The sequence below is a fragment of the Mytilus edulis genome, chromosome 3, assembly GCF_963676685.1.
Source record: "Mytilus edulis chromosome 3, xbMytEdul2.2, whole genome shotgun sequence".
In the NCBI taxonomy this organism is placed as follows: Eukaryota; Metazoa; Mollusca; class Bivalvia; order Mytilida; family Mytilidae; genus Mytilus; species Mytilus edulis.
Genome location: NC_092346.1, coordinates 4,519,151 through 4,542,538, shown reverse-complemented (window position 1 = coordinate 4,542,538; position 23,388 = coordinate 4,519,151). Strand labels below are relative to the sequence as shown.

General features: G+C 31.7%; 1 protein-coding gene across 1 annotated transcript; it reads right to left on the bottom strand.

The window, feature by feature from the left end:
- Positions 1-3,677: 3,677 nt before the first annotated feature.
- LOC139515649 (uncharacterized) lies at positions 3,678-17,885 on the bottom strand. The gene is made up of 4 exons (XM_071305274.1): positions 17,726-17,885; positions 10,173-10,416; positions 8,721-8,941; positions 3,678-8,536 (listed from the first exon to the last, which is right to left on the bottom strand). The coding sequence occupies exons 2-4, from the start codon at positions 10,414-10,416 to the stop codon at positions 7,919-7,921; spliced, it is 1,083 nt and encodes a 360-aa protein (XP_071161375.1). The 5' UTR covers positions 17,726-17,885; the 3' UTR covers positions 3,678-7,918.
- Positions 17,886-23,388: the final 5,503 nt, after the last annotated feature.

Here is a 23,388-nt window from a genome sequence, read left to right as displayed (position 1 = left end):
CAAAATGTAAAAATATGAGGATTTTACAAATATTTCTGTTTTGTTTGTACAAAATACATTATACCATTTAGTAGATAAAGCAGCTACTTTTTGATGTTATTTGTTTTTATTTATGTCAATATATATCTAAATCATGTTAACCTATCTATATTCTTATGTCATGTGTTTTTATAAATTAAAGAGCATGAATAATATAAACAAAAATGTTAATTGATTGTATTGCTGACAGAATAAAAGGGATGAATAAGGAATGTTTTCTTAATACATGTAAACTAACAGGAGATGCAGGTATCCTAACAGAAACAGCAATGGTGAGTAACCATGGTAACCCATATAATTATATTAAGAGGTTGACATTCAGTCTTCAATATTTTATTTTTTATTTTTTGTTTTGAGATCTAGCTCTTATATTGAAATGTTTCTCAAAGTAAATTATTCAGCAGATTTCTTCATTATGGACATGTTTTGTTTTTCATGTAGATACATGTAGATATATGAAGATGTGGTATGACTGCCAATGAGACAACTGGCTATCCAAGTCACAAATTATAAAAGTAAACCATTATAGGTCAAAGTATTGACTTCAACACATAGTCTTGGCTCACACCAAACAGAGGGCCCCAAAAATGACTGGTGTTAAACCATTCAAACAGAAAAAAACAATGGTCTAATCTGTTATGAAACAAGAAAAACATGTATGAAAGAAACTGCACAAAATATTTCATAGTTTAAAATGTGAACATGCATTGAGCTGATTTTGATATTTTACATTAAACACTTGCAAAACTTGATGTTTCTTTTAATAAGGGGACTTTTGATGCAATCCTTATGCTGTAAATTCTGTTTTAGTTGAAAAAAAATGCTATCAAAATAATGGCTTTATATAATAAACTGAAACTTTCACAGATATACACCATGTACACCATTAGCAATGGCATTTTCATTGTTGAAGGCCATACAGTTGCCTATAATTGCTTACATCAACTTCATTCATGGTGGATAGTTGTCTCATTGGCAATCATACCACATCTTTTTATTTCTATTTCATGTATTTATTTAAGTACCTGTCAACCTAAGAATCATAAAGAGGGTGATTCATCTCAAATCATGAATTAATGAATTTTTTGTTTAAAATGATGCAAAACAACAAACATTTGAGTATTTGATCACTGCATACTTTATTTTATACTTTGTTGTCAAGATAAACAAGTTACATAGCAACACATATTTTACTGCTGAAAATAGTAGGAATTTGAAAGTAATTGACTCATGTATACATCAATAAAAAAAAAGTATGAAATGGAATTATTATATTCATGTATCAAAGGATATCTACACTTGAGCAAGTGGATTTTAAGATTTAAAAAAGAAAAGGCATTTAGGAGTTAGAACAAAGATTGATGGGCTGAGACAGCAATGTCAGAGTCAGAATAAAATCCCTTGGGAGGGTGACATACCTTAGTCTTAAATGCATGCATTTTTTTTATTAGTTGTTAGTGGCTTTGAACTATCTGTCCCGCTAATGTCAACTGTGTTTTATGCCCCACCTACGATAGTAGAGGGGCATTATGTTTTCAAGTCTGTGGCTCCGTTCGTCCGTTCGTTCGTCGAACTTCAGGTTAAAGTTTTTGGTCAAGGTAGTTTTTGATGAAACTGAAGTCCAATCAACTTGAAACTTAGTACACTTGTTGCTTATGATATGATCTTTCTAATTTAAAAGCCAAATTAGACTTTTGACCCGAATTTCACGGTCCATTGAACATAGAAAATGAAAGTGGGAGTTTCAGGTTAAAGTTTTTGGTCAAGGTAGTTTTTGATGAAGCTGAAGTCCAATCAACTTGAAACTTAGTACACTTGTTGCTTATGATATGATCTTTCTAATTTTAAAGCCAAATTAGACTTTTGACCCCAATTTCACGGTCCATTGAACATAGAAAATGAAAGTGGGAGTTTCAGGATAAAGTTTTTGAACATCCAATCAGAGGACGTGTTACATCCAAAATTATTGACAAATGACCTTACATGTAGTTAGTTATTATAATGAAACTTTCAACAATTATGCTGATGCGAAGTTACTAACATGTTTTCCCCTTTTTTGACGATCAATGCATTTGAATGGGAACGTATGGTTGGAACACCCACCAACCCCCCTTTTCAAATTGCTTGATCCGGCCCTTTAAAATTAAAGTTTGACCTAAAGCAACGACATGCTTGTAATTTTGTAAACTGATATGGTAATTAAAGTGTAACAGTTAAAGTGACTATTAGAGTTCAGTTTGTAACGGGCTTTCCTGGAGTATAACACAGGATAGAAAAGCGGACAGCATTATTCCTACCAAATTTGATTTGATTTGAATAATTATTTTTACAAAAATCATGTAGCTTGTATAGTTTAACACTGATGTTTAGTGTGGTTCAGGCTTTCTCCCTACCACAAGTTGCATATATAATTTTCTCTTATTTTATAGTATCAATCTATCTTTCTTTACTGATAACACTACTTCATTTGTCTATGGTGTTGTTTGTTTTTATTTTATTCCATGGTGTTGTTTGTTTTTATTTCTGTCGTAGTGTTGTCTGTTTTCATTTTTGGTCATGATGTTGTCTTTTTTTATTGTTGGGCTTGCTGCTGTCTGTTTTTATTTTTGTCCTTGCTGTTGTTTCCTTTATTATGCCATGGTGTTGTATGTTTTAATTTTGACCATGATGTTGTCTGTTTTAATTTCTGTTCATATATACTGTTTGTTTTTATTTTAGTCCTTGCAGTTGTCTTTTTTTTAAGGCCGTGGTGTTGTTTCAATTTTTTACCACGATGTCGTCTTTTTTTGTCTAAGGTGTTGTCTGCTTTTATTTTTGTACATGATGATGTTTGTTTTTATTGTTGAACTTGCATTGTGACTGTCTTTTTTTATTTGTCCTTGTCTTAATTATTTTAATGCATTGGTGTTGTATGTTTTAATTTTTGACCATGATGTTGTCTGTTTTGTCTCCTGTCCATGGTGTTGTCTGTTTTTATTTTTGTCCTGGCTGTTGTCTTTTTTTAAGGCCCTCACACAGTTGTTGTATGTTTTAATTTTTTACCATGGTGTTGGTTTTTTTCTTCTATGATTTTGTTTGTTTTCATTTTTGTCCATGGTGTTGTCTGTTTTTATTTTTGTCCTTGCTTTTAAGGCCTTGTTTTTGTATGTTTTTATTTTTGACCATGATGTCTGTTTTTATTTTTGTCCATGGTATTGTATATTTTAATTTTTTACGGTACCATGATGTCTGTTTTTATTTAGACCTCGGTACTGCCTGTGGTTTTTTTTGTGTCCTTGCTGTTGTCTGTTTTTCTTATGCCATAGTGTTGTTAGTTTTAATTTTTCACCATGATGTTGTCTGTTTTGAATTTTGTCCTTGGAGATGTTTGTTTCATTTGTTTACCATGATATTGTATGTTTTAATTTTTGACTATGAAGGTGTCTGTTTTTATTTCTGCCCATACTGTTGTCTGTTTTTTTTTATGCATTGGCGTTGTCGTTTTTTTTTTATTTTAGTGCATGATGTTGTCTGTTTCAATTTTCAAACATGATGTTGTCTGTTTTTACTTTTGTCCATGGTGTTGTCTGTTTTGGTTTTTTTTTTGAAAAAAAGATCAATTTGCGTACAGAGCCCAAATTCAAAATACAAAACAAGTATATAATGAGCTATAATTTTATTGCAATTGTCAAAATCTCGAACATGACATGTGAACATAAATGCGTAATTGAGGGGTTCAGCTGGTACCAAGAGGAGAAGGAAACACCCCCCCCCCCAAACACACACCACCATTAAGACCCTCGAAAATGTGAGAATAATTACCCTGGAACCAAACGTTGAAATAAACTCCCTATAAAAAGAGAGAAGAATTGTGTTTACGAAACGTACTCTTTATTCATTAGATATCCATTTTTTTTTATAATGGTGTCTTTTGAAGGTAATTTGCCACTTCTTACTAGGAATATGCAATCTGCAAACTTACAAATTGGAAAATAAATGTCATATTCAAGAATTTATATTTCAAATTGGTGAATATGTTTCTTCTACAAATTTGTTTCTTTAAAAACGCGAATCGTAAACTGAGTGTGTACATTATTAACATCAATGTACAAATTACTGGTATACTATTTATCAAAATTGAAAAATTAATTTCTGGGGAGGGGAGGTGTGAATGTTGGTTGTTGGATTTGTTAATAGACAAATACTTATTTATAAGAAGAATCCCTCTAAATAACTATTAGTCTTTTAACAAAATCAACAACCAAAATACACGTCTCCCCTCTACAGAAATGTATTATTTTTAAATTAAGCAGACGTGCATTTTGGTTGTTGATTTATTTTAATAGACGAATATTTTTTTAGAAGATAAAAAAATCCCTCTAAATAACTATTAGTCTTTTAACTAAATCAACAACCAAAATACACGTCTCCCCTCTACAGAAATGTATTATTTTTAAATTAAGGAGACGTGCATTTTGGTTGTTGATTTTGTTAATAGACAAATATGTATTTAGAAGAAAGGTGCAGAAGAAGAATTCCCCTAAATAACCATTAGTCTTTTAACAATATCAACAACCAAAATACCCGTCTCCCCTCTACAGAAATGTATTATTTTTAAATTAAGGAGACGTGCATTTTGGTTGTTGATTTATTTTAATAGACGAATATTTTTTTAGAAGATAAAAAAATCCCTCTAAATAACTATTAGTCTTTTAACAAAATCAACTATCCATCTCCCATCCACTGAAATGTATATTTAAATTTTGACAAAACGCATACCCGTAATTTGTACATCGTTGTTATTTATATCTGGACACTATTTAACGATTCGCGTTCTTAAAGAAACAAATTTTCAGAAGCAATTAACTTATCCACCAAATTTGAAATATAAATTCGTGAATGTGACCTTTATTTCCCGATTTTTTAGTTTGTTAGACTGCATTTTTTTTCAGTAAGAAATAATAAAAAAAAAAAACTTCAAGAGACACCATTATAAAAAAAATGAATATCTAATGAATCAAGTGTACGTTTCGTGAACATACTCATTTTAAAGTAGTGAAAAATAACAGGATTGCGGGAAATAAACGAATTTAATTAAGAGAAAAAAATATACTTAATTCAGTAAAAACAGACTTGATTTTAATAAAAAAAAAAATGAATATCTAAAAAATATCTAAAAAAATATACTTAATTCAGTAAAAACAGACTTGATTTTAATATAAAAAAAAATGAATATCTAATGAATCAAGAGTACGTTTCTTCAACATACTCATTTTAAAGTAGTGAAAATTAACAGGATTGCGGGATATAAACGAATTTAATTAAGAGAAAAAAATATACTTAATTCAGTAAAAACAGACTTGATTTTAATAAAAAAAAAAAAAAAAAGGGAATTGTTCTTTCGAAAAAACAACTTAAACTCTATAAGATATTTCCCTATCGTATATTCTTATGTCTCTGCACCCCCTTTTGTAGTAATTTACATACAGTAACTTTAGCGAGCACACAACAGTATCATCCTTCTCCTCCTGGTGTTGTTCATAGCAAATAAAAAAATAGAAAAAAATAAACAAATACAATCCATAAATAAAAAAATAACAACGTAACAAAACCTTCTGATCTGGCACCTAGGTAACTAAATAATTTGTTTAATGTTTAGAAAAAAAAACTGTGTTTATCTGTCTACTAAGTACAATATCTAAACATTTAAAAAAAAGTTATAATAAATGAGAAAAAATATGTCTATTAATTGGTAAACAGAGTATTATGGTTAAATAGAAAATGAGTTTGAAAGACGTGTGTACAAATCCTTTTTCAACTTAATGGTGACCAGATGGGAGCAAGGTAAATAAAAGTAACGAAAATAAATAATAAAAAAAAAACAATGCAGAAACAACGACAAAACCTTCTGATCTGACACTTTTTGTGATTTTATACACGAGTGTGTGGGCATTTCACTTCTAAATTAAATGTTATTATATGATATAGAAACCAGTCGTAAACATTAATATACTAGTACAATCTATTGATAATTTTGTGTTTTTTTTAAACAGAGGTTGAATGTAATGTTTAAATAACAAATGATATTGAAAGAAGTATGTACAGATACTTTTTGAAATTGATAGTGACAAGATGGGAGTAAGGTTAAAAAAATTAAGTGCTGATTTCAGTTTTCATTCTTTCCCCTCCCAATTTAAAATTTAAAAACAAACAAATAAAAACCACAATAAACATTGTTGGCGCTAATTTGAGTTTTGATCAATCAGCTGAGTTCTGAAATCAACACAACTTCATGCACAATAAAAAAATCTATGTTTTTGTATTTTTTATATTATATTTCTAATACAATATTTTAAAATTTTTTATTTGTTTTTTAACATTTTTTTTAATTTTTGTTTTCTATTTTTTTTTTTTTTTTTTTTTTTAATTTTCTATATGCTGGAGTTCAACCAAACAGTCCATATACTCGAATCGAAACTCCTTGGCTAACACACGCAGTTGCTATTGGGATTAGCATGTGTATTTATGGCAAGCACAAGCATTTATAAATCATGAATTTGGTATTAACTGAGAAGTAGCCCTATCCAGAGCACATGGTTTTTAAAAGCACACATATTTAAGGACACGCTTGAACGTTTAACATTAAAATTAATCAGCTCCTTTCTTTTATCATCTTTTAGACTTACTTAGAATTTTACATTGTCTTTTGATTTCTATTATTAAGGTAAAAAGCAATTAATAGTATCATATATGGCACAAATGCATACATGTTATAGCACAAACAAGTAGTAGCACAAACAAGTATTTCACAAACAAGGAAAAGCACAAACAAACAGTAACACAAACAAGTTATAGCACAAAAGGTAAAAAACAAGTTCGATTACATTTAAATCACACATATATAATAACAATTCGATGGTATTCTTATAACTCACACTATTCACTTGCTTAACATTGATATTATAGAGGTTGAGTGTAATGGTTAAATAACATCTGATATTGAAAGAAGTATATACTTGTTTGAATTGATGGTGACAAGATGGGAGCAAGGTAAAAAATTAAGGGTTCATTTCAGTTCTCACTCTTTCCCCTTCCACTTTAGCACCAAACAAACAAAAACAACCATAAACTTTGTTGGAGCTTATTTAAATTTTGATCTATCAACTAACTGAGTTCTGAAACAACTTCATGCACAATAAAACAAATCTATATTTTTGTTTATTTTTTTTTATAGTATTTGTAATACAATATTTTTTAATTTTTTTTTGTTTTATTTCTTTTTAATTTTTTTTTTTTTTTTTATATATATATTTTTTATTTTTTTTTTAGCAATTTTCTATATGCTTATGTTCAATCAGAACAGTCCATATACTCGAATCGAAACTCCTTGGCTAGCACAATCAGTTGCTATTGGGATTAGCATGTGTATTTATGACAAGCACAAGCATTATAAATTATGAATTATCAAATTTTGATATTAACTGCGAAGTAGTTATCCAGAGCAAATGGTTTTTGAAAAGAACAAATATCTAAAGGCACAATTGAGTGTTTAACATTGACATTAGTCAGTCCCTTTCTTTCGATTTCTATTATTAAGGTAAAAAATCAATTAATAGTATCATATATGGCACAAAAGCATACATGTTATAGCACAAACAGGTATAACGCAATCAAGTAAAAGCACAAACAAGTAGTATCCAAACAAGTTATAGCACAAACAAGTAAAAAAGCACAAAAGGTAAAAATAAGTTCAATTACATTTAAATCACACATATATAATTACAACTCGATGGTATTCTTATAACTCACATTATTCACTTGCTTAATATTGATATTATATTACTTTTAGAACCATAAGTATTATTGCAACAACGTATTCATTTATTTACTAGTTATCCATCTAATAAGGCATATTTCTTTGGAGTGGAGGAAGTGTCTTTCTGCCTCCACCTTTCTGTTGTGACTGTCCGCGAATGTTCCTCTCAGATCGAGTAGGTGCAGTAGGCATACAGTTGTTCAATATTTCAGCTGTAAGTCCAAGCTGCGTATTGTGGTGTGGGAAAATGTTCATGTTTTCCAGTTTAACAGAAGTTTTACGCTTATAATAGGAAGTGCCATCTTCTTTTGGTACTGTTGGCATATGTGCTTGATCTGCTTCACGTTGTACGGTTGGTGGCTGTGGCATAAAAGCATGTCTCACCCCACGTGGGCCAGGTGGTGGGCGTGGCATATACATGCGATCTTCATTGTGTGACATAGATGGTGGGCATGGCATATATGCATGTTCTTGTCCTTCTCCACATGACATAGGTGGTGGACGTGGTACAAGAGCCCCTTCAATTTGTAGTTCTGCTGATGAGGAAAGATGAGTTCCTTCTCCATGTGGCATAGTTGGTGGTCCAGCGTATAAAGGACTAGCTCTTCGTGATGGTGGCATAGGTATGTTCAATGGACTGTCACTTCGGTTATATGATATAACACTGAGGTCAGAGGGCGATAATAATGTTGTTACATTGTCCTAAAAAAGCAAAAAAAATATTCGTTTTAGTTATACTTGTCATTTCCATTGGATTTGGGGAGAAAACTTCATTTTTTGCAAACCATGAAATTTTAAATCAGTTTTGAAAAAAAACAACCAACTAATTATTATAATATGTTTAATAAAAAAAATAGAGAATCAAATTGTAATGTATTTCACGTACCTCTCTATGCATTCTAGTGCGAGGTCTGTTATCTAATTCATCCTCAAGCTTAACTATTTCCTTTGGAACTACTTTTATTTGGAGCTGGTGCCTAGCAGCAATTTTAATCTTGTCTTCAACATCCGGAAAGTGGAAACCAGGCTTCATCTGGTATGTATCCAAGTAGGAGGTGCCATCGGTTATAGGCTTAGGCTCTGGTGCATATGGGTTTACACCTCTCACTAAAACAACAAAGAGATGTACTGTTTAGAAAAACATAAAACATAGACTATATGAAATATTTTAAACACGGTAAGGTATTTACAGCCTAATATGCGGTGTCTATTATTTGAAATCGTAAACACCAGCACTTCCTTACATCCTAGTTTTTTGTTGTCCCATGGTTCATAGTTGTCTCATTAAGGTTTATGTACCCTTCTGTCGCCTTTTTTGTACGAATTTTTCAAACATCAATTGTATCAAAACTACAGATATAATGAATAATAGAAACAGGCCATTTTGAACATTTACTAGGGTGAAACTTGATGCAAAGCATTATTGTTTACTGTTGCATTGCATTTAATAGAAAAAGCGGACTTTGTGGCAAATAAATCAAATTTTTATAGAAAATCCACAGCCTTTAATACAGAGATTGTTGTTATAAAATTTGAAACATAGATTACTCACTTGCTTTTCCATGATGTGCTAGTGTTTATTTTTTGCAAAAAGTTCTAAACAATCTGTAAATTCCAAAATACCGCGTGCTGAGTCACTAAAGTCGAGCGCACCCTAAAAGGTGTACTTGATTTGTTCCATTTTTAAATTTTTCTAACCAATAACTATATTAATAAACTTGTTTTAAGGAAATCAATGCTAGCACTGCATGCAATAATCATATATCTATCGGTCATCCAATTGCCAAATATGATGGAACAAGGATAAAGGCTGTGGATTTTCTATAAAATTTCCATATATTTAGCATTGAAGCAACACAAGGGTACATAATCCTTAACAATCATACCAAATTTCCTCTTTACAGTTAAAATAATAAAGCATGCAATAAAGCATGCAAACCAAGAGTTTAAATGCCTTACTTGCCAATTTTGTTTGGTTGTTTGCTCAGACAATGTAATTAAGATTAACACATAAATTCAACGGGCAGGTGGAGTATAACAGTCTGTTTACTACACATAAAGTGTTGATTGGTCAATGAATATCATAATTGTTTCCAATATAATATCCATTGTCCAATCAACTCTTTGTTATATACATTATGAAGTAAACAAACTATAATATTAATCCACCTTTTTAAGGTGTCACTCTTAATTGCAATGCCTGAGCAAAAAAACTTAATTGCACTGCCTTTTTGCAAGCTAGGCATTTAAACTGTAAAACTGCTTCTTCGGCAGATTTATCTCCTCCCAGAGCTTTAAAAAAAAGATTATGGTCCGTTCCTTTTTTTAATGTACTTACTTTTAGTATTACCAGTATTGGCATCTGGCAATTTTGGCAAGAAATTATTGAGGTTTACATCAATGCGGTTAGAGCTGAGTGGTTGTCCCTTTTTGTTACGTGGCATTACTCTGTTAACCGGATATTCAATTTTTTGTCCACCAAGTCCATTTTTTATAGCTCCACGGTTAAGAAGACGGCGCTGTGGCTCTTTATCCGTCCTCGTAACATTGCAATACTGCACTGGCTTCTTAGGCTTGGTCATCTACAGAAAAAAGAACACAGTTATATCTCGAGTTGGTGGACCGTTGTGGAATATTTGTTGTACAGATGACGACGGATATGCTCTGTGACATACTGAATGAGACTTATCACCCGAATTTGTATGGGGCAGGATCTGCTTACATTTTTGGACCACCTGAGCTCCCCCTGGTTTGTATAGTGCAGGATCTGCTTACATTTTTGGACCACCTGAGCTCCCCCTGGTTTGTATGGTGGAGGATCTGCTTACATTTTTGGACCACCTGAGCTCCCCCTGGTTTGTATGGTGCAGGATCTGCTTACATTTTTGGACCACCTGAGCTGCCTCTGGTTTGTATGGTGGAGGATCTGCTTACATCTTTGGACCACCCAAGCTCCCCCTGGTTTGTATAGTGGAGGATCTGCTTACATTTTTGGACCACCCAAGCTCCCCCTGGTTTGTATGGTGCAGGATCTGCTTACATTTTTGGACGACCTGAGCTCCCCCTGGTTTGTATAGTGGAGTATCTGCTTACATTTTTGGACCACATGAGCTCCCCCTGGTTTGTATAGTGGAGGATCTGCTTACATTTTTGGACCACCTGAGCTCCCCCTGGTTTGTATAGTGGAGGATCTGCTTACATTTTTGGACCACCTGAGCTCACCCCTGGTAGTTTTGATGGGGTTCGTGTTGCGAAGTTGTGTTTTGTATACTAATGTTGTCTGTTGATCCTTTTCATTTGTTATAGGTTCTTTATAAAACATCTCATCTTTGAGCTAACAGATAACGACCTTCTTCATCAAACACCTATATTATGAAGAGGGAGATACGGAAGAAGACTGCATAATCAAAAAACACCTATTTTTTTTAAAGCAAGGAGGCGTTATATGTTTGCAAATTATATGCGAGTACTATATATCAACTAGAAACTAAATGCCAAAAGATATATTTAGGCAGCAATCATTTGATTTTCTAGGTGGGCTAGGTTTTTTTTGGAAAAAAAAAGTTTGCAGTTTTTGGAGAGAAAAAAAATAATTTGTTTCTTACATCCTCATCGCTAAAATTGAAAGAAAAAAATGGTTAGATTGTTTTAGCCGAATTCGATAAAAAGTCTGTCTGGGAAAAAATATCCATAGACCGACCACCCCCCCCCCCCCCCCTTCCCCCTCCCGGAAAATAAAATGGTTGCTATTAAAGATGAGTTCTAACTAGACTTCTTTCACTATCAAATTGAAATATATCTAAGAGGCAATACCAAATGGGAGAGCATTTGAACTAATAGTCTGTTCCATAAAACATTTCTGGTTTAAATATATAATTGATAATAAGAGGGGGAAACATAGTGCTGAGCGTAATATAAAATAGTATTCCCCTCAAAAATTGTGTATTCAACTTCACTACGGCCTCCCAAACACGATATATATATTTATATATATGGCAGTGGATATTAAAATGTATTTGCAATCAATCTATAAACATAGGAAGATGGGGTATGAGTGCCAATGAGACAAATAACTCTCCATCCAAATGACAATTTATAAAAGTAAATCATTATAGGGCAAGGTACGGTCTTCAACACAGAGCCTTGGTCATTATAACGTTTTCAATGTTACGTCACAAGCGTATCAAACGACTACATATGGGCGCCGCCATTTTTGGTTGATTTTGTCCTTGATTGTCACCTTGTATACTAGTGGTCAGATTTTTTATCTTATTTTTTTTTTTACTTTAAGCAATAGAAGTTGGTAAACAGTATATGCACTAGGTCTGACACTCAAATCGCTGAGCAATGTGTAGACGTTTGTTTCAGCAGCACAACAAAATAATATAGAAGTCACCTTGCAGGCCCGTAGCCAGAAATTTCAAAAAGGGTGGGGGAGGGGGGGGTTCGTTGGACTCACAAACTTGACTTTAACAGTCACAATTCGAACAGAACATTGACTTTAACAGTGCTTATTTTTTTTAGGGGGGGGTCGTCCGAACCCCCCTGGCTATGGGTATACATTGTAGCTTTCAACAATTGACATGCGTCATCTTAACTTATAAAGACCCCATGATACCATCTTCCAAAATACATTACAAGATGGAGAAAGGTCGACAAACTAGAGGACTTCAATGGCAACAGGGTCAGAAGTACTAAAATTAACCTCATTCCTCAATCAGACATTTATTTTTTTTAACCGAAAAGACTGACAACCATACAACTGTATGTATATTTAAAATTTACTTTTATATAGAGTATAAAGATATCGCAAAATTAGTTACAGTAAAATTCATTGAGCGTGAAGGTAAAGGTAGAATCTTTGGTAAGCTTGCTTTTTTCTTGAACTGTGAAGTCATTATTAGTTAATGCATACTTCCCTCCTTTCGGGGTAGTCTATATAGTCCTACAGACAAAGAGATTGTTATCTGTCTGACTAGTCTACTTTTATAAAAGGAGGGTAGTTTGCATAACAATGACTTCACGCATACACACTCGATTCATTCTGCTTTTATGACACTTCTAATTTAAGAGATAAGATGCTTTACAACCGATTCCATTGAGTGTGTAGGCAAAGATAATATATTTTGTTAGCTTGATTGTTGGCTGAAGTCATTATTATGTAAGGCAAACTACTCTTCTTTTAGAGTATACCCTGGTCCGACAGATAAACAATATATCCGTCTGTTGGACTAGACTACTTCGAAAAGAGTGTAGTTTATCAGACCTAATAATGACTTTACGGTTTAGTTAACACTCAGCTAATAAAAGATATTACCGTTGTCTACACACTCAATGGAATCGGTTGCTATTGATATGTATATTCTAATAACTTGATTTTAAGTAAAATATCTCATAAAAATGCAATATAACTTCTATATGACAAACCGTTTTTATATTTATTCAATTTCAAATAAATTAATAATAATAAATATGATATCTCAATATGTTTATAAAGTATCTGTTTTCTATTTGATATATCTCATTTAATTTTAAGTTATAAAGATATCTTACAAACTTTGAAATATATCTTAAATATCTTGTTTATTGAAAAAGTGTCTTGCAAACTTTAAAATATGTCTTAAATATATTGTTTACTAAATAAGATATCTTGTCTATTTAATAAGATATCTTGATTATTGAATAAGATATCTTGTCTATTTAATAAGATATCTTGATTATTGAATAAGATATCTTGTCTATTTAATAAGATATCTTAATTATTGAATAAGATATCTTGTCTATTTAATAAGATATCTTGATTATTGAATAAGATATATTGTTTATTTAATAAGATATCTTGTTTATTGGATAAGGTATCTTTTTACAAATTAAACGATATTTTATATATTTTGAAATATATCTTTTAGAAAGGAATATGAGTCAATAGTATATCTTATAAGGTTATCTTTTATGAATTAAAAAAAGCGCGAGTACGGACTTTCCTTGAGTTGTGGATCTGATATTCGTGATAATAAGGCGCTTGTACGGCCTTTCACGTATATCTTATAGTGGAACGATTGTACGGCCTTTCACGTATATTTTACAGTGGAACGATTGTACCGCCTTTCACGTATAGCTTATATATATATAGTAGATCGATTGTACGGCCTTTCACGTATATCTTATAATGGAACGATTGTACCGCCTGTCAAGTATATCTTATAGTGGAACGATTGTACGGCCTTTCACGTATAGCTTATAGTGGAACGACTGTACCGCCTTTCACGTATAGCTTTTAGTGGAACGATTGTACGGCCTTTCACGTATATCTTATAGTGGAACGATTGTACCGCCTTTCACGTATAGCTTATAGTAGAAAGACTGAACCGCCTTTCACGTATATTTTATAGTGGCCTTTCACGTATATCTATATAGCAGAACGCTTGTACGGCCTTTGGCGTATATCTTGTAAATGACAAACAGGCGCTTGCATGGCCCTCAATGTTTATCTTATCAATGACAGAAGAACGATTGTGTGGCGGTTCATGTATATCTTGTAAATGACAAAAAGGCGCGTGTACGGCCCTCGTCGTTAATCTTATCATTGACAGTAGAACGCTTGTGCGGCCGTTCGCGTATATCTTATAAATGACAAATAGGCGCGTGACTGTACGGTCCTCAACGTTTATCTTATCAATGACAGTAGAACACTTGTATGACCATTCGCGTATATCTTATAAATGACAAAAAAAGGCGCTTGTACTGCCCTCAATATTTATCTTATCAATGACAGTAGAACGATTGTGTGGCCGGTCACGTATATCTTATAAACAACAAAAAAGGCGCTTGTATGGCCCTCGGCGTTTATCTTATCAATGATATAGAACGCTTGTGTGACCGTTCACGTATATCTCAAAAATGACAGTGTGTGGCCTTTTCAATGAAAACGATTAGAATCTTAAAATAACTTCTTTTAAAACGTAATATTTAGTTTTCACAATAATATGTAATAATAAAAGATTTATTTTATTTAGCATATATGTTTAGAATATATCTTATAAAGTTTACAAGATAAAGGTAGTAGTTTATAAGATAAAGGTAGTAGTTTATAAGATCTCTCAATTAGTTTTAAAGATTTCTCTATTGGTTTATAAGATCTCTCAATTAGTTTTAAAGATTTCTCTATTGGTTTATAAGATCTCTCAATTAGTTTTAAAGATTTCTCTATTATAGATATAGGAAGATGTGGTCTGAGTGCCAATGAGACAACTCTTCATCCAAATTACAATTTAAAAAAAAAGTAAACCATTATACTTCAATGTACGGCCTTCAACACGGAGCCTTGACTCACATCGAACAACAAGCTATAAAGGGCCCAAAATTACTAGTGTAAAACCATTCAAACGGGAAAACCAACGGTCTAATCTATATAAACAAAACGAGAAACGAGAAACACGTATATATTACATAAACAAACGACAACTACTGACTTAGGACAGGTGCAAACATCTATTAGTTTATCAGATATCTCAATTCGTTTAAAAGATTTCCCTATTGGTTTATAAGTTATCTCAATTAGTTTTAAAGATAACTCAAACAGTTAATCACTTATCTTATTTTATATATAAAGATCGTATTAGCATCATATTCAAAATTATTTCACAAAAATATAAAGTCTTGTATTTGATTTGAGATATCTTATTCAATTTGAAACTAATAAGATGTATGTCATACTTTAAATATAGCTTGATAACTTTATTAGATATATGGTCAGCTGAATAAGATATATGATAAAGTTTAAATGATATCTTATACACAATGATATATCTTGTTTAGTTTATAAAATATCTTACACTAGTATATTTTTTCATATGTATTTTAGAGAAATATTTAATGAGATATATTGTATAGTTCATAAGATATCTTATAATAGTATATTTTTCATATATATTTTAGAGAAATACTTTATGAGATGTCTTGTTTAGCTCATAAGATATCTTATACTAGTATATTTTTAATACATATTTTAGAGAAATACTTCATGAGATATCTTTTATTGTTCAAAAGAGATCTAATACTTGTTTATTTTTTCATATATATTTTAGAGAAATACTTCATGAGATATATTGTATTGTTCATAAGATATCTTATACTAGTATATTTTTCATATATATTTTAGAGAAATACTTTATGAGATATATCTTGTTTAGCTCATAAGATATCTTATACTAGTTTATTTTTAATATATATTTTAGAGAAATACTTGATGAGATATCTTGTATTGTTCAAAAAGATATATTATACTAGTATATGTTTTCATATATATTTTAGAAAGATACTTTATGAGATATCTTGTTTAGTTTATGAAATATCTTATAATAGTATATTTTTTCATACATGTTTTTTTAGAGATATACTTGATGAGATATTTTGTAAAGTTTATAAAATATCTTATACTAGTATATTTTGCATATATATATTTTAGAGATATACTGGATGAAAAATCTTGTAAAGTTCATAAGATATCTTTAAAAGTATATACTTAATCCTATTTAGTTAATAAGATATCGGTATCTTATCAACTTTATAAGATGTATTTTGTGAATTTCCGGATATTAAAAGGCGCGTATACTGACTTTCCTGCACTGATATGTGGATCTGATATTTGTGATAATAATGCACTCTGTTCGGCTCTTTGCGCAGATCTTATAAATGAATGCAAACACGGCGCTTGTACGGCCTTTTACGTTTATCTTATAAATGACAATAAAGCGCTTGTACGGCCTTGTCAAATAAATCGAATAGTATCGTAAAAAAAGGCAACCAACTTTTGAAGTTATGATTTTCAGATTTGAAAGTAAGGTGCAATGACAAAAGATATATCACAGTTATATATATTGATTTGGTTTTGTACTACTTTCCTATCCTCCTGTATAAATCCAGGGATACATATATTTTAAATTTGAGATTTAGGTTTGACAAGTACACATTTGTTCACAAACGGTATGGTATAATCCATTGTTGAAAGCTGCACGCGGTGACGGCTTCTATTGCTTAAATTCTTGGACTCTTGTTTGATGTCTGTCTCATTTGTAATCATACCCCATCTCCTTATGTTATATATCTATATATTTCTCTTCATATTTGGTAATTTTTCATACCATACTGAAACTTCAAAAAATGCCCTTCACTATTGTCAATGACGCGACGTTAAGCAATAATCAATCTATCTATTGTCGACGTCACAGTAGAATCTGACTGCGGGTCGCCGTGAAAAAAATGTATATGTAAATCGGATATATTGAATGAAATACATATTTGTTTTACCAATTTTTTATCTATTTTTTCTATATACCATTTGAACTCTATAAAATAACTTTAAATTAAAAAAAAAAATTATAATATAATTGGCTGATGATATGATGCAGCTTAAACTAAAGACTACAATGGAATAGTAGTAAAACAGATTTCTCTAAATCCACTTAAAAATGTTCAAGTGTCAGTATCTAATGCAACGTTATAACATTTCTCCTAGTAAATACTGTAAACCAACTTATTTTCGTGAGCGATTTATTTTTGCGACTTCCGCGAGGAGAAAAATAACGCGAATATAAATCGTCGCGAATAAGTAAATCGTTATTAATCTACATCAAGTAAATAAGAAAATCGCGAATTTTAAAAGGCGCGAAATGGACTAGAATTGGTAAGACGCGAAATAAAGTATCCGCGAAAATAAGTTGGTTTACAATACGTTATTATACCGTAAACAATCGAAAGAAAGTTAAAACTGTATTGTTACTTGTACTGATTTGTACAGTGAAGTTTCTACCTAAAGTAAGCATTTGACATGTTTGCAGACTCTAACAACGAACAAAGTAACGAAATATAACAAAAGTAATAAAAACTTACGTTTCCAAAGCTCTTGGCTGTAGGAAATACCAATATCTTCCGACAAATCTTCAATCTTTTGATGTTCTCAGCTGAAGCTGGAAACTGCTATCCGCAACTTGGAGGGCTACGGAATGCGGTGGCGTTACCAAGGTTCCAACAATGGAATGGCGCCGTCAAGGTATGATTGGACACAGCACAACCGCTACGGACTGAAAGGGTGTTACCAACGATACAATGGGATGCCATCCGGATGTGACTGCAGCGCATGCACATGCAGTTCTGAAACATAATACAAAAATGCGAACAAAGAATATACAAATATCGCATCGCATGAAAAAAAAAGATATATTCTTAAACGTAGAATGTTATCATACAAATGTATGAAAAAAATCAACAAGGAGTAAGATAAATTTGGAAAATAAAAAGTGTAGGTCAAAAAGGGGGATGCACATTGGCAGTCGAGCATCTAAACATTTATAAGAATGTATTGAGATTTTTGAACAATTAAAATTAATCCTAAAGTTAAGTAAAACGGTGAATATAATATAAGTAATTTTTTTTAATTTTTTTAAATGGTCTATGTTATTACCATTTTTTACTTCAACTTCTTTCCTTATACTGACCATAGATCGGCAACTTTTCTATATTGTGTCCTGCTCCCAATTAAAATTATTCAAGATATTCCTTTATTTAATAAACTTCTTATTCGTGTACTGCCTTAGCAGCCTTACTATTATAGAGATCGGCAACTTTTCTATATTTGGTCCTACTCCCAATTAAAATTATTCAAGATATTCCTTTATTTATTAAACTACTTATCCGTGTACTGTCTTTTATCTTGATTCAGCGCATATTTTCAAATGTATTTCTAATAAATTGAAAAACATATATTTAAAAAGAACATATTTTATGGACAATCAATTGAAAAATAAAAAGAGGATTTACAGGAATAACATGGCAATTTACTGAACAACCGACCATGCACTCCAACCATCAAAACCGTCGGAACTAGAAATATAACAGACATACAAACAAAGACAAACAGGAACAACACAAACTTGTTTCAAATAACTGACTTGTAGCAGGAACAACATGTCGTTGGGCGAAACCAGTGTTAATTATGCTCTCACAAACCTTTCTTATTTTCCTACCTGTTGTTGGTATGTCGATATAGGCGGATCCAGGGGGTTCCGGGAGTTGGAACCTTTGTTGTTGGTATGTCGATATTGGCGGATCCCGGGGGTTCCGGGAGTTGGAACCCCCTTTGTTTTTGGACAATGCATTTTAATGGGTACCTATTATTATTACATTGATGTTTTTGGAGGCGACTTTCCTGATATGGAACTTGCGCCCTATGGGTACCTATGGTTGGAACCCACCTTTTATACTGGGTTAGGAATACACCTTTTTAAAATGTCTGAATCCGCGGCGCCACTGGTCGGGACAACCAAAAACAATTAAATGCATTGTGCAGAAAAAGAAATTTCAAACTGCTAATTTAAATGAGTGTTTTATTTGGTTATACGTGTATGGTCAAATATAAATGGTGAATATTTGGTTATAGGTGTATGGTCAAATATAAATGGTGAATATTTGGTTATAGGTGTATGGTCAAATATAAATGGTGAATATTTGGTTATAGGTGTATGGTCAAATATAAATGGTGAATATTTGGTTATAGGTGTATGGTCAAATATAAATGGTGAATATTACCAATTTTATTCCAACTGATTGGACGGAGCTTGCGCTCCAATTTGTATAAGGACAGTCTATTTGAAGATGTGTGTGATTTGGCAGGGATGAGTGTTTTTGTAATTATTATTACTAATTTTTAATTTAACCCCCTTATTTTCATATCTTTATTCTATTAAACCCAATTGACAAGCGCCCTTGCGTGGTTGGTTCTTAATCGGTAATTTTTCAATTCTATATTAATTAAATAAGTTGTTTTTTTTCAAAATGGTATTCAATAATAAAAATTATAGCATTGCAAAATTGTCGCAATTATTATATAAATATTGCAACACGATGTCAGTCTTGCTTGATATAAATATTCAAGAGTATGAAATACATGTAGAGGGGTTATTATCCAGCAATTTTTTTTTTTTATCACTATATATGTTTTATGTTCAAACTATTTTTGGATTAAAAGAAACCTAGAACATCGTTTGTTGTATTAGATCGAAAGAAACAAATACATTTCGTGTTTTTCTGTCATTCGAAATTATGGAAAACAGTACAAGATTTTTGAACGAATATCTGTTTAAGTTACAATTCAAATTCGAAATTGAAAACTTCTTCAAAGTTATCTGATCAAACGAAAATTGCTTGAATTGTTTTATCTGAAGATTTGTTTGCTACTAAGAAGAACGAAAAAAACTCTTAGAAAATATCAATATAGTTTGAAAAAAATAGGAAGAAGAAAAATATGATAAAATCGACTAGGAGTTGACTGCCAAAGACAAATCAAAGACCCAGGACTATAAAATAATGTAATTTCTCAAGGTCACAGGGCATCCAAAATAACTTTACGGTTTGTCAATAACATGGTTATCCAAAATAAGGGACGACATCAAAAGATCGATGCATGATAAAAAACTTAAATCAAATAGTTTGGGGGTCGGGGGTCAACATTGCTGCAAGTTTTGTTAATCCAAAATCGATTTTACCTATCCTATATTCATATAGGTAAATCAATTTTTCCCAAATTAAGTTAAGAGGGGGGTGGGGGGTCAGTGAAAAAACTATGTGAATTAAGTTTTTTTTTTATCCTACATTGAACTTTTGATGTCATCCCTAGGGAACTGTTTGGTTTGTCAATAACATGGTTTATAATTATGTTACTTGTTTGAATGTGTATTGATGATTTTTAAGTTTAAATGTGCTTAAGAGAATCATTCTAATTATTCACTGTGCTTTACTTTGTTTTTCATTTGATTATATTATAAAATTGAAAATGGTAATGGTGAAATGTGTCAAATAGACAACAACCCGACCATAGAACAGACAACAGCAGAAGGTCACCAATAGGTCTTCAGTGCCTCGACAGTTGAAACAATAATTGCTGCTTACATATCTTATTTATATGTTAATGTTATGTATATACTATTTATATTCGGTAAAAATAAACTCATTATAGAAACCAGGATTAATTTTTGTATTTACGCCAAACGCGCGTTTCGTCTACACAAGACTGTCTTGCAAATTTCCGAAAGTTTTTTGCTAAATACAGCTAAGGTATTCTATTCCTGAGGTAGAAAAGCTTTAAGTATTTCAAAAATTAAAAAGTTTTGTTTATTTAGTTTATTCAGTTAATTTATAAATATGACTATATCAATGATGTAATGCAGGTCTTACTCATCACAGAAGTGCTGACTACTGGCCGGTAGCATCTTATATTTATTGTTATATATACAAGTGTGGACACAGATGAGTGTGGATAGTATATGTTTGGATGTTTGACAGTGTCTTATGACAAAAGGAGTTCTATGTTTTTCCTATATGGTGTTATTAACTGTGTTGCACGATGACAACCAATCTGAGCATTAGGAGTGTTATTAATTAAAAAAAAAAATATGTCCAAGGCATGTAGGAGACAGTAATTACATTAGTTACCAAATTATTATGATATAATATGTTCTACATCTTTGATTTTGGATACATTTTGTAGCTAGGAGAGCAACACATAATAGCTAGGTTCTTTTTTCACATGTTTTTTTCTAAATGGGACATGATTATATATATGAACTGAATCAAAATAAAACTTTCGTTTTCGTATTCGTTCCAACATCAGGAGTTCTTTGAATAATTAATGGTAACAGTTTATTCTTTCATGTGACATTATTTTACGTAATATGGGATCAAGAGGAGAAGCATATTATCAGACATTTCTTGTGATATTTGTTAAATCAAGCTGATATTTGACCATATCTGCCTACACTTTTAAATGTGAGAAGTTTTCAGTAGTTAATGCAGTCATTTCGAAAATACAGTAATTTACCGATTGTTGAAAATCAGTAGTGAATATTTTCAAGCGATTGGAATCTCAATCTAATTAAAAACCAATCTCTCATCGCTCCTGTTTCTGATATGTCGCGTACTGAATTGTTATCCGTTCGTTTGAGCTTCTAATTTGGCCATTTTAGACTAGGGACTTTCCGTTTTGAATTTTCCTCAGCTATTTTTTGTGATTTTACTTTATTTAAAAATATCATGAAAAGAAGATGTACACATAAGTCAACATGAGCAAAATTGACAATTGACATCTTATTCGAGTTTTTGTCCTTATAACATGTATAATGTAATTTTCTACAATTTTTAATTAATTTCATATTTGTAATTTCCGTATAAATACTCTTTTGCTTTTGATTAAATTACAGGGCCAACAATAAACTAAATCTGGCCTCAATCATTATTAGGGTATACGTATATGTTATGGTTTTAATCTATTTTTACATGATTTCCACAAGAGTGCACACGCTGAAATGTATTGCCTTCTTAACTGATTATTGATATAAAAAAAAAAAAAAATTAAAATCAGAAAGGATTCAACAGACGATTTTTTTTTTAAAAATACAATGAATGATTTGAATTCATAAACCAAATTTAAAGTAAAAAGTTGCTATTGTTGGGATTTGTTTTCTGTATAGACAAATGGAAGTAGGATCTAAATACTAAGTATTGAAGACTTGATCACTTTGATAGACCGCTAGTCAAAATACTACTTCAGTACATCTATAATACTAAAATTACGAGGTCCAATTTGTCAGCCGTCATCACGTAAAAACGACGAATCAAAGAATTCAACTTTATATATAACTAATATAGTACAAAGGTGTAGATTAAAAATTACACCACTCCACGCCCTTTTGTTTTCCACGTTATTAATATTTCCAATAATTAAGAAGTTCCGGGTCGAGTCCGATACCGATACCAACAGTATATTCACCTGTTACCTATTACCTTATCTGTAGGTTCCGCATCTGACAGGCGCACCACCAAACGGTGTATTCAGGATTAATATGCTATATACACGGTTCATAATCACAGGGTTAATTTGACACTACTAAATTGTCAAATTGTTACCTTCTGTTTTCCAAATAATTAATATTACCAATAATTGATAAGTTCCAGTTTGACGGGTTCAAACAGAAAGATTTGAAAGCAGAGAAAACTGTAAATCTTATAATCGGCATGACTTTATCAGATGACAATACTAATACTAAAATAAGGCTTGCTCATAGTTATATACTTTAATTTAGTCACGGACCCGCGATATCACGGGTGTGTTCTAGTGTGGTGATAAAATTGTTACATGGTGTGCTGGTGACCTAATAGGATGGGGTCACTATATTAACACACCATGTAACTAATAATATAGGAAAAAAATTCTGAGACAAGTGCATGTGTGTATCATGCATATGGTGACCTGTGAATCTTCACATCTTGGTCTTTTTTACTTTTGGGAATATCTGTTTTATTAGCAAACATATCACATTTCGATTCCTTATTGAGGGGGAGGACAGGGGTAAGGGAGACGGGGAGAAAGGGGATAGGAGAAAGGAGAAAGGGGGTAGGAGAAAGGAGAGGAAGGCTGGGAGAAAGGAGAAAAAGTTGGAGAAAGGAGAAAAAATAACATATCTCTCCTTTTAAAAAATGATCTAATATTTCAAGAAAAAATA

What these genes read in the sequence shown, in the direction of transcription:
- LOC139515649 (XM_071305274.1), bottom strand. Translation starts at nt 10,416, where the DNA reads ATGACCAAGCCTAAGAAGCCAGTGCAGTATTGCAATGTTACGAGGACG. An exon ending in CAATACTGGTAATACTAAAA is followed by an intron (nt 8,942 to 10,172) that starts GTAAGTACATTA and finishes TTGTTGTTTTAG; the next exon opens with TGAGAGGTGTAAACCCATAT. An exon ending in GCACTAGAATGCATAGAGAG is followed by an intron (nt 8,537 to 8,720) that starts GTACGTGAAATA and finishes TTGCTTTTTTAG; the next exon opens with GACAATGTAACAACATTATT.